This window comes from Eschrichtius robustus, chromosome 7 (assembly GCF_028021215.1).
Source record: "Eschrichtius robustus isolate mEscRob2 chromosome 7, mEscRob2.pri, whole genome shotgun sequence".
NCBI classification, from domain to species: Eukaryota; Metazoa; Chordata; class Mammalia; order Artiodactyla; family Eschrichtiidae; genus Eschrichtius; species Eschrichtius robustus.
In genome coordinates, this window is record NC_090830.1 from 136,978,398 (window position 1) to 136,990,676 (window position 12,279).

General features: G+C 61.8%; 1 protein-coding gene across 15 annotated transcripts in view; it reads right to left on the bottom strand.

Annotated features, from left to right (window-relative positions):
* The window catches only part of EBF3 (EBF transcription factor 3), a 115,238-nt gene extending 114,315 nt beyond the window's left edge, over positions 1 to 923 (bottom strand). For all 15 annotated transcript variants that reach the window (XM_068549106.1, XM_068549102.1, XM_068549098.1 and 12 more), the window contains exons 1-3: positions 710 to 923; positions 454 to 610; positions 26 to 89 (exon numbers count right to left, since the gene is read on the bottom strand). In XM_068549106.1, coding sequence (XP_068405207.1) covers positions 26 to 89; positions 454 to 610; positions 710 to 843 — 355 coding nt within the window. In that variant the 5' untranslated portion in view covers positions 844 to 923. The remainder of the gene's footprint in view (positions 1 to 25; positions 90 to 453; positions 611 to 709) is intronic.
* Positions 924 to 12,279: the final 11,356 nt, after the last annotated feature.

The following is a 12,279-nucleotide window of genomic DNA, read 5'->3' on the forward strand; positions in this document are numbered from 1 at the left end:
GGCAGGAGCAGCCGCCGCCACTTACCGTTGCTGTACAGCAACTGGAGTTTATAGTGGATGCCGTTGTTGGTTTTCTCGTTGTTGGGCTCCTGAAAGTAACGATAAATAATTGCATTTAGTGCGATCGGTGTCCGGCGCGGCCACCGCACTCGGTCCCCCTCCACGACCGAGGCCCCTTGGCCTCACGCATGGCAGGATTCCTAGCTCGGAGCAGCGCGGTGATGTCACTTTCCTGCTGGAAGGCCAGCGTTCTCCTCGCCCGGAGTAAGTCCGGGGGCGCAGAGAAGTTGCCCAGCCTTCGGCGGGCCCGGGCGGCCGCACGTGGCGGCGGCGGGGGGCGCCTCGCAGAGCGGTCCCCGCCGCCAAGGGGGGCACTCGGGGCCACCGCGCTTGGGCACCGCCTGCCTCCCACTTCTAGAAAGATGGAGGGTGTGACTGTGTGTTTGCACTTACTTTCTCTTTCTCCACAAAGTCCACAAAAGCGGTCCTTTCAATCTCCACCGGCTGCCCCTGCCTGTCGTAGAGCGCCAGCACGAAGTGGAAGAAATTGGATTTCCGGAGGTTGGAAGGCGGCTGCTTCTCGAAGTGCGCCCGCGCCAGCCCCACGCCGCTGCGGGAGGAAAGAGACAGCGGCCCGGTGAGGAGCGCGGCGCCGGCCGGCTGCGGGGACCCGGCGGGGCCGGGGCGCGCGGGGGCGGCCGGTACGTACCTCTGGGCGGCCGTGTTGGCGTCCACCACCCCCGCCGTGTGCATCCACGAGCGCACCGGGTTCATGCCGCTGCCTAGCGGCTCCTCCTTCATGGTCGTCCCCCCGCGCGGAATATTCTCCTGAATCCCAAACATGAAAACTGGTGGCGGCGGCCGCAGCTCCCGGCCGAAAGCGCTTCCGCGAGCAGCGGCGCTCGGGGCTCGGCGGCAGGCGGCTGCCCTGGCCGCGCTGGCCCTGCTCGGCGCCTGCGGTCCGGCCCGCCGCCGGCTTCAGCCCGTCCCGGGCAGGCGCGACATACACCGGCGGCCGGGCGCTCCGGACGGCCGGGGGCGCGGCGGCGGCTACACCGGCGGCGCTTCGGCGGAGCAGGACGCGGTGGCCGCGGCGGCGGCGGTTTTTGTTGTTGTTTGCAGGCGCGCTCAACGTGGTGTCATCCTAGCCAGGCGGCGTCCGTGGCTGCAGGACACTGCGGGATCGCCCGCTTCTGGCGCGGCCCGCCTGCTCCAAAGACAAATAAACGGGGCAGTGAGTGCCGCGGCGCAGTCCCGGGCGCAGGCGGGGCGCGGCGGGGCCTGGAGCGGCGCGCGCAGCGGACGGAGGCGCACAAAACTCAGCCCTCTCTCCCCGAGGAATGGACCCTTTCCCGGGAGCCAAAACTCGAAGCCCCCGGGAGCGGCGCTGTCAGAGGGTGACGTCGGGGGGCGGCGCCTGCGCCATATATGGGAGCGGCCGCCCCTCGCCGCGCCCCTCGCCGCCGCCGCCGCCGCCGCCGCGCTCTCCGACTGACTGCCTGACGGCGCCGCGAGCCGGCCCGAGCCCCGCGAACCCCGCGAGCCCTGCCGCCGCCGAGCGCCGCCGAGCGCCACCGAGCGCCGCCGCAGCCCCCAGCCACGCGCCGCGGCTCCTCGCGCCCACCCGCAGCCAAGGAAGTTACTACTCGCCCAAATAAGTCTTGAAACGAAACAAACAACCAGTGCACAACTGCAGCCTGGCCCCTTAATACCTCCTCCCGAAATCAGCCACACACTCAAAACACCGTGGGGAGCAGGGGGTAAAATGCCGGGGCGCCCCCAGTTGCCCAAATGCTGGCACTAAATGCAAGGGGCCGCAGGTCGCCCTGGGATGGCCCAAAGGGAAAAGTGGTAGAAGCAGGCAAGCCGCAGGAAGGGAGCTGGAGGGGCAAGCAACGGACTGGGGGCTGGGGGCTGGGGCCTGGGGGCGAGGTGGCGGGGGTGGGGGGGAGAAGCAGGGCTCCCCGGCCAAGGCGGGGCGCGCAGCTCAGCCTGTTTTCTAAGCAGACCTAAGGCTGCTGGGGGGCCGGTCTGCCCCCGTCTGGGCCTCTCTGGGCGCGCGTGCCTTCCGCCCCGGCGGAGGCCACCGAGTGTCGGGCTGGGGACCCACGTCGGAGGCGGGCTCTGCCAGATGCTCTCTCTCTTTCCCGGTGGCCACGGGAGACCCCGTCCCCCGGCCTGTCCTTAGGCGCGGCGAGTGACAAAGAAGGCTCCGGGCTCTCTGGGCGGACAGGAAGCGCGCCCGGCCTCTGCGGCGACCCCGAGCCGGGTGTCCGGCTGCGCGCCCCGCGCGGTGACCAGACCTCCCCGGCGCCAGCCGCTCTAAAAGCCGAGCAGACGCTGCGGGCGCCCGGGTCCTGCCCTCGGTGCCGCTGAGCCCGGGTGAGCGCGCGGCGCGCGGCTTCCAGACCTGGTTTCCAGGAATCTGGAGAGCAGCGGGGTGCGGGTAGCGCGTGGGCCCGGCGGCCAGGCTCCCGCAGGCAGCCGGGACTCGGCGCCCAGGCGCACTGCCCGCCCAAAGGACGTCTGCGCGACACGGAGCGAAGGCCCTGGGGACGACCAGGAGCTGTCCCGGCGCTTCCCTGCGGAGAGAAATCAGGCCCTTTTGATTAAAACAAACAAAAAATTAAAAAACAGGTTTCAAGGTGCAGTGTGTCGCAGGACGGCCTCTTCACGCCCGGTCTGGGGCAGCACTCGTTGTTTTTTTTTTTTCATGAATTGGCAGTGTGTGTGCGTTAATATTTTAATTAATCGGGAAAATCGAAGTCCGATTTACGTTACCTGGGGACCCCCCAAGCCTCTTGGAAGGGGTGAGAAAAAAAGCAGTGCTGGAAAGCAATCTATTTTGCTGGTGTTGGGGGTTAATGACTATTGCCAAAGATAAGTGAATTATCACAGCTGTTGCGCCAGTCCCATCTCAAAATCCATTCCGGTGCCGGCCGTCTAATTAAATACGTAAGTATAATAAAATCATATTTTATGACTATTTGAGGGTAATGAGATTAGTCTTTAGAAGCGATCGCCACATATTAAAGATGCCACTGTCTATAGAATGTTAATAACCTTAAATCAAAGTGTATGGAAACTATTCACGATAAATTAAATGAAAATTTCTGTATTCCTAATAAGCCCAGCGCTTTCCACCCACAGCCGACCCAGTGGAAGAGGGAACACTTTCTTCGTGGAGGGACAACGCAAAATAAAGTTAGTCAACGGTGGAGGGTCGGGTTGAGAAATCGCTTTGTCTCTGCGTATTTAGCTGCTTCTTGGGGCTCACCGCAAGGCGAGCGGCCAGGCAAGCGTGATTGTCAGATTATGCAAAGTGCCTTTTCGGAAAATATGAAGTTGGAAAGGGGAAACAATGCTCCCTTTGTAGCACACTTCCTAAAATGCCCAGCCCACGCTGGAGGTGCCCCCTTCCTTGCTCTAACGAAAGTATCATGCTTAAAATCATTTACAGTATCTTTAATTCAGATTACACGCGCCAAGGCGATTTAAATCTGATTACCAAATTAGAAGGTTTTAAAACAAATCCTTCTAAATCTGATACTGTTGACTAAAGAGGGAAAAAAAGTTCTATAAGCCCATCACATAAGGTAACGATCCTGCCCCAGAAAGAAAAGGGGTTTTAAACCTTTTTGACAACAAATGCAGCTGCCCCACTATTTTGGATGATATTAAGCGAAAATGAATGCAAATCTGTGTTCAGCAGCCATCTGGCCCGAAATGGGGGAATCAGCTGCTCTCACAACAGGCTCGGAGGCTGAATCCATTTCAGCTCATTTTCTAGATCATCTGGTCCCGCACCCAAAGCGTGGAAAATACGGTCTTTATCATTCACCAACTTTATCTTTTTTGTCACTCCACTGCTGGCTCCGAGCTGCGGGCACAAGGACTCGCCAGCCGGGCAGGGTCTCCACACGGGCCTGCTGGGGAGCGGCCTGGCAGGGCAGCCCCTCAGCCCCCACCTCACCCCACCCCAGATTTTCCCCTTGACGGGGCGGGAGCAGCAGCGGAGAGGAGCGAGGGGCCCAGCGCCCAGGCCGGGGACGGCGGAGGGGGCAGCAGGTCAATTCCTGGATGTCCAGAGAGACGCTGGGAGCGCGTCCCCGCGCCCGCCGCCTCTAGCAGGAGCCCTGCCCCCGCCCCCCCTCGCTCTCTGGGGATCTAGGGGCGCCCAGTACCCAGGCGGGGGAAGCCGGGGAGGGGGGGGGGCAGGCTGACACTTTGGAAGTTGAGCAGGCCCGCCGCGACCGCTGGTCCAGCCTCCGCGCACAGACCGCTCCCAGGGGCCAGACAGACGCCCAGGGGCCGGGCCGGGCGGGGCCTGACCCTCGCTGGAAACCTCGCGGGCCGCGACGGCGGCGACGACAGCTCAGGGCGCCGCGCTCAACGCGATTTGCACGGGTGGCCCTCGCGCCACTGCCTCCTCCTCCTCCTCCTCCTCTCCTCGGAGGTTGGGAAGTATTCCTTTTGTGCGGATTTACGGGGAGAGGCTTCAATGAGCCCCCTCACATTTGCATTTAAATAGCGGCATCAAGCGCTTCGCGTGCCACACACCAGTGGGCTCCCAGATGTCACGCCGGAGTCAGTCAGATGGCCAGTGCCCAGCTGTCCTCCCCACGTCGTGCCGGAGCAGGCAGTGACCTTAAAGAGACAGCGCCCGCAGCCCCTGGAGCCCCGCTCGGGGAGCGGCGTGCAGGGCGCAAGGCCGCGGCCGCGCTTGGCCACTGACCCGCGGCACCACCCGAGGCCGGGCCAGGCGGTACAACCGCGCAGCGCCCGCGCCCAGGCCCAGCCCGGCCTCCCTGCCGGCCGCGCAGTGTCCAGGCCGCCGCGCGCGCCAAGCCCTCCGCCCGCGCCCACTGACCACCCACGGGAGGAGGGGAGGGCTGCTCGCGCGCGCCAAGCGTTGAACTTCCCCCTCGCGCCTCCGGGTCCCGGGTCCTCCCCTGCTGCGCGGTGCACGGCCTGGAGAGCGGGAGCTGGGCTGGTGCCGGCCTCCGAGCCATCCAGAAACTTCGACCAAGTTGGGCTCCCAGGGCGCAAGGCCGGCCGCGGCGTCAGCGCCGGCCCAACGTCCAGAGCACTCTGTGAATGCCCCCTTCCTGCTCGCGGCCGAGCCAGGGAGCCAGCCGCCCTCTCTACCAGCCTTCCGAAGAGTAATAAACTGCATTTCCGGCGTTGAGAAGCCCGGGCCGGGGGTTCCTGGAAGCCAGTCCCCAGGAGGCATCCGGGGTGCGCGAGCGCGGCCGGGCGCGGCTCCCTCGTAGCGTCAGTGTCCTCAGGCCCAGGCTGCGCGGCCATGTCCCTCAGAGCCCTCGGGACAGGGTGGGAGCCAACGCGCCGAAGGCCAGCGGTTCGCTTTCCCGCCGCCAGTGCTGAGTTGCAGGCGCGGCCCGCCCCACGTCCTCCGCGCCTGCAACTCAGGGGGTCACGCTCAGACAGCGCCGGTGACCCGGCCTCCAGCCCCGCTCCGGCCCCGAGTCTGGGCCCGGCGCCGCGCACAGGCACGGCTCGGGAAGAGAACCCGAAAGCGGAGGGCCAGACTGACCTTGGGCCCCGGCGGGAAGGAGGCCTCAGGGGCTGGGGGAGCCGGAAAATAGAGTAATCCCGGGAGGGCGCACCTAGAAAGTCCCGTGAACTGCGGGATGGGGTTGAAGAGCCAGGCACTCGCGAACCCTGCCCCTCGGGGGTCAGTGACGCGGCCCCGGAGCGCGCCCGGGCTTTGCCTTGCGCCGCGGGGGCACGCTCGCCCGTGGGCCTGGGGAGACCGGGGAAGCCAGGGGTCCGCACTCAGGCCACCCCAACCTGTTAAGCTGCGTACCAAGGGGGCCGGGCCAGAGTCTGGGGAGTTTTCCAGGCGCAGAGAACGCGCCTTCGCCCCTCAGCACAGAGACGGAAGCTGCGGGGCCCTCAGGAGGCCTGTGGCGACGGAACCCAAGCCGGGACGCGCGTCCCGCCTGCCCTGAGAGGCAAGTAACTGGGCATCTCGCCCCGGACACACGGGGCGCTTCTACGGGCTCCTCTCCCCTGCGCTGGAAGGCGGGAGGCCTGGCCGGATTCACAGCTAAAAAGAGAGCACCGAAGGATCTCAAGACCCCTGTTCTCTGCATCGCCGCCCCCCCAACACCGGTCACTCTGTAGGCCCACCCCCGAGTACCGAAAAGGCCTCAGTTCTCCAAGTGAGAACGTGCAGGCGCCTCCTGCCAAGGCGGCCAAGTTTGATAAACAGCGCCTCCTGGGGTGAGGAGAGCAGAGCGCCGCCGCGCAGCCGAGAGCCGAGCCGCCCAGGCTCCCACCCACCCCCGGGCAGGTGGCCGCCGCGGCTCCCCGCCCGGCTTCACCAGCTGGGCCGCGGCTCCTGTCCGTCGGGCGCACCTAGGCCTCGCTGACCCCGTGACCTCAGGAGCGCGCAGAAACGTCCACCCGCCGCCCGGTCCTAATTGCCGCTCACGTATGTTTTGCAAGAGTCAGGCCGAGCCGGGCACCGGGAACAAGGCCCAGGCGGCGAACACCGCGCTCACGCGCTTGTTGGAGAGGAGCGCGCGCTCCAAGTGCCCGGCCCCGCGGGGGGCAGCGGACGCCACCGGAACGCGCTCGACCGTCTCCCTGGAAAACCTAGCTCCAAGCGGGGCCGAAAATGCCGGGGCGCACCTCGGCTCCTGCAGCATGCGAAATTAGAAAGGAAACAGTTACTGTCTCCTTGTCCTAACTTTTCTCTGGTCCTTTCAGTTACTTTGTCTAACCCCATATTCTGAGTCAGCCCTGGGAGCTCTTCAGCCAGAGCGAGACTCCGAAATCAAACACTCGCCTTCTGCCAGCCGGGCTTCTCCCAGTGCACCTTGCAACCTTAAAGGTTGCCTCTCCGCAACAAGCTCGGAAGGCGCACCGGTGCTGGGAAAGACAGCTGAAGCGTGGCGGGGTCCCTCGGATCCGAAAAGGCACAGTGGTTTCGCAACGAGCTGGGATTTCCCGAGCTGCGTTCAGCGGCGCCCCAAAGCAGTCCGGCAGGCTGAGCCAGAGCCGGCGCCCCGGACGCGGGTTCCGCGCACGCCCGCCCGCCCCCGCCAGTTTACAAAGCAAACTTTCCCCAGAGTAGCTTCTACATGGAACGGCGCGCGAAGTACGCCAATCAACACCTAAACACACCCAAACTGTAGAAACACGGATCGATCAGATAATTTCAAATATTATAATTGGCTTTAATTAAACACACTGCGTTCTAATTAACTCTGAAATTTTAGCATGCTTTGGGACACTGGTGTCTGATTTGATATTGTCAGTCCAGATGTCCTAATAAAATTCAATCCTCCACTCAAGACTTCAATATTCACTAAGAACAAAATGCAAATTAAATGCAAAACCTAAAGTATCGCCAGAGGTATAATCAAGAAAGGTATCTCAAAACTTCTCACTTTTTATTACGCAGTAGTTTAAAAATGCAGATTACATCCTAACAAGACCTCTCCAGCACACCATAAATCTTAACTCTTTCCTGGACTCGGATGGAGTGCCCTGCCACTGGCTTAAAGGTAAAGGAGGGGGAGAGCCAGATCCCATGATGGAATTGAACAACCTCCTGTGGAAGCCAACGGAGCGCAAAAGTTTGCCAGTGAGATTCTGGTTTGAAACACGGGTTTGCCAACCCGGGCAAAGGAGTTGGGGTGGTAGAGAGCCAAGGGGTGGAGGTGAACGGGATGGCACGGGACTGACGTCCTCCTCTGCCGCGACCTTCACCCACTCCTTGGCCACACCTTAACGGAGCGTGTACACATCCCTTCTCCTGCGCAAAGGTGGGGAGGTGGGTGACCGCGGCCAGGCCCGGTCAGTCCGCTCGCGTAATTATCTCAGCTGCGGGGACCGGGAGGACGAGGCTGGGAGGGAAGGGAGAGCAAGCACACTGCCCTTGGACAGAAATGTGTCAAGCCCTCCTCCTTTCCCTCCTGCACAAATCCTTTCGCCACATTCTCCCGACTTCTAAGGGATCCCGAGCCGGCGGACGGGGTCCAGCGGCGCGCGGTGTCGGGACGGCCTCTCCTGGGAAGCCCGGCGCAGGCCACACGGGGGGTGCGCCTCTGGCGACACGTTTAGCCGCGACTTGATTCTTTACCAATGCAAGGGTCTGCTAAATTTACAGTCCAGAATGAGCCCCGTTAAAAGGAAGCTATTCTCACATTAAAAATGTGTATGTTTTCCATACTAATGGAGTCACTTAAAGCTGTTGCTAATTTAACTTTTTAAAAAGGCCACACTGTGGAAATTTGCATTTTCTTTAGGATATTGAAATGAAGAGAAAACTGCTGGGCGGCGAGGCTGCCCAGGGCATAGCTGGGGGCCATGCAGAAATAAAAACAGATAAAGAAGAGAAGAAAGAAAGAAACCCGCTTCCCTTCTAGACTATTAATAAGCAATTTGTCCCGCTGAAATTTACATTGCAAAGCGCAGTGCACAGGCAGCCACGGCGGCGGAGCGGGCTCGGGCTCCGGCGGCGCATCCCGCGCGGGGTGCGGGCGGCCTCTGGGCAGTCCGGGCCGCCCTCGGGAGTGATCGGTGTGCAGCTTTGAACTTGGTGTCCTTGCCGCCGCATGGCCGACCCTCGCCCGCACCCAGGCGTATCTGCACCCCAGTGCCCCGCCCGGGCCGAGCGCCCGGAGAGCCGGCACTGGCGCTGCGCGGTCACCACCAGGGGGCCGCAGCCAATTGGGGTCTCTCCAGGGGAGCCCCTAGGCTCCCACGGACATCCCAGACTCACGGACTCCCGTCCGCCCCGCAACACTGCCCCGGCCTTAAATTAAAAATGCCAACAATACGCTTAATATTTTTCCCGCTGAGCCGTGCGGCCCTGCTCCAAGCCCACTGCCGGTGCGGAGCCTCGCGCTCGGCGCCCGCCCCGCGCCCCCGCCAGCTCCCCCGCCCGCGCGCGGCCCGGCGGAGCGCAGCTCCGGAGCCTAGCGTGGGACCAGGGCGCCATCTACGGGCGCCGCGCGGCTCCGGGCGCCGCCGCCTCCTCCCTCTCCGCTTCCGGAATCCGCTCCTCCTCCCGCCGCCCCGCCCGCGTTCGCCCCGCGTCCGCACAGCGACGCCGGCCACTTATCACAATTACAAGGCCCTCCCGTGCCATTTTGCTTATGAAACATTGATTGCTAGATAGTCGAACTTTTAAGCGCTGTATTAAAACTTTCGAAATGAAGGCGCTCTCCTGCTTGCAATTTTTGGGCACACGGTTAAAAGACATGAAATATAAAGATAATGCAATTTGATTTGTTAGTCCAACTCTGCGATTTGAGACTTGATGTCCCCAAAGACCTGGCGAGCTTTTCGCCTTTATTTATTTTTATTAAAACATCAATCTACGCTGGAGCTGGGTGAACTCGGTTTCACCTGGAGAACATAAAACTCTCCATACCAGAGAAATAAGCACCTTTCATAAATCAGCGGTATTCCTGACACATCGATCAATTTTTGGTTGTTAATCCGAAAGGAGGAGTTTTAATTGCTTCCTGCGTTCTCGTCCAGGCATCTCGGCGTTTCGACCCCTCCCTCCTGCCCTCCAGGGATCTCACTTTGTATTGGGGGGAGGGGCGGGTATTGAAAAATCCCGGGTCTTTCCACTAAATCCCAGAACCCCCAATCTCCGCCCGCGCCCATGCGCGCCTCCCCCGCGCCGAGGGCGCTCTGCACGCGCTCACCTCCCAGCAGCCCAGCCAGGAAGGCCTCGAGGAGAGGCCACCCGGAGCCCGCGAGGCCGCCCAGGCGTGCTCGCCAGCCGCCAAGACGCTGCCAGGGTCCGGCGCAAAAGTTCACTGCGAGGCCAGGCCCGAAGTGCGGCCCACGGTCCCGGGCTCCCGCGTCCCCAAGCCCCGCCGCGCTCCTTCGCCGCAGCCCCGACCCGCGCTCCCGCAGGCGAGGAGAGCGCACCCCGGCTCGGGGACCCCTCAGTGCGCGCAGCCCGGCCCCCCCTCCGCCCAGCGCCCGGCCCGCGACGCGCAAAGTTCAACTTTGAGGGCCCGTGGCCTCCGGTGGGCCGCGGGCTGGGGCGGGGACCCCCACCCCCGACGGTATCGCGAGCAGCCACCACGCGCTTACCTGCGCCGCTCATTCGACGGGAGTCGCGGGGCGCCCTGGCCGCGAGGTGACAGCGGCGCCGGCTTTGGGCCGGGAGGGTGTGCTGCCCGGCGCCTGCCCACCTTCCCACCTCCAGCCCTCCCTGGAGAGCCCACGGGCCGGGCCGCGAGCGCACCAGTGCGCACGCGCCGCGCCGTCTTCCAACGCGGGAGGCGGCGGCGTGGTGGGCGTGGGGGGCGCGGTGGGCGCGGTGGGCGCGGTGGGCGGGCGGGGGCGCGAGAAGGTACTCGCCGGCTGCGGCCCGCGCTGGCCGCCGGGGCGGGGGGGGGGGGGCGGAGGACCTGCGGGGCGTCCCCTGGCCGCACACGGGCTTCTCCGTGGGGAGGCCATTTTGCCAGGACCGGAGCCACGCTCCTTCCTCTGAGGGCCTGAGGGAGTTCGCAGTCCACTTTGCACAAGAGAGCGCGCCAGGCCCCGGACGGGGCGGCACGGCCGGTACACCTGTCCGGAAGGGGGTCCCAGGCCCTGGAGGCCTGAAGCCGTCGGTGTGCATGCGTGCACCCTCGCAAGCGGAGGATGCCCCGCGCCTTTTTGGTAATGTTGGGGAGAGGGCCGCTTCCTTGGAGACTAGATGCTACTAAGCTAGTGAGAAACACTCTTCCGCCCGGAGGTCTCAGTGAAACGGGGGAGGCAAGAGATCTCCCACAAACGGGGAGAGGGACCAGGATTCTCCCCATAAAGCCACCTGGCCCGCTCTAAGCGGAGCTCTGCGCTCGGGGCGTCGTCAGCTGACGCGCCTCCGCAGCTCTTGGAGAACGAGGCCAGGCAGCCCTGACCACGCTACCCCTGCCTTTGGTGTCACCTGGCAAATGGCCGGATGTGGAACCTTTGCCATAAACATCTGGAGCTGCTCTGTAGGAAAGAAAGGGCGTCAGGAGCTCTCGCATCCCGCACCCTCTGACTGACGCTGGGGCTGGGAGGAGCTGACCGGGCCTGCCCTCCCTACCCCATGTCTGCTCATTTTTCTAATACGTCCCTTTGACGAAAACCTGGGGCTATCGCCTACCGATTCTTATCTACTTGCTTCCTCAAAACCTAAGTGCGATGCAGATACCTAAACAAATACAACTTTCATATCGCCAAGGTTTGTTTCAGAAAGCACCAGTGTGTTGAAATGTGACCCTCACCCTCCACCTTCTTGGGTTTTCTCCCCTGTTTCTGGCTCCTAGACTTGTTCTGTACTCTTTATTTCAGCCTTTTACAGTGAAAGTTGAATGTGCTGAATCATGAAATCTTACTGGAAGGAAAAAGTTATTTTTGGCCATTTATTTAGTAAAAAGCACTCTAGAGAATGCAACCCAGAAATGTACTTTATTATGCTAGCTTAATGTAAGAAAAGAACTAAATAACGAATATTTCCCCCTTGTCATCTTCACTTGGGAATCATTTTTAATGTGAGCCAGCATGAAACTATTTAAGCAGTATGCAGTATTTTAGGACATAAAATTACCCATGTTTTTAAAAGCAGCTCACATGCATTGGATGTTATATGCCAGCACCCCAAGATAGGCACATGCACAGAAAAGTCGGAGGACATGTTCTGGTCACACTGCCAGGAGGCTGCAACTCCAGCCCCAGCGCTGGACTCCAGAGCTCTGGTCCTTACAAGGTGCAGCCACGTGTGCCTTCAGAGGCAAAGGGGAAAGGGGGGGGGGGTCCAATGTCTTGAAGTCACTTTGCATGCATGGAGCCTTGAAACTGCCTCTGCTCAGTTTGGCCAGGTTGGCTGTGGAATGACTGACTGGGGGGGCTGACGGGGGGCCTGAAGGGAGGGGTTCCATCATCTAATGATGGCTTGGTGACCCTTTGTTGTCCAACCTTCCTTCTTGCTGTTTAACCCCAAGTTCCCACACCACCCCCTGCAGTCTTGTCTGCTCCCCTGTCCCCCAAAGGCTGCTGTCGCCAGGGCTCCTTCTCCAAATGTGCCCATGAGCCTGTGCCGCCCTGCAGGTGCCTGCCCACTGCTCTGTCGCACCTCTCTCTTCCTGATCCGCAGCTCGACTAAGGAGCCTGGGCCCACCCTTGGTAGGTCCTCAAGGGAGATGTATATGTGCGTGTATATATATATATATATATATATATATATATATATACATATATATATATATGTACATATATAGGAATATATATATACACGAATGAGGAATGGAT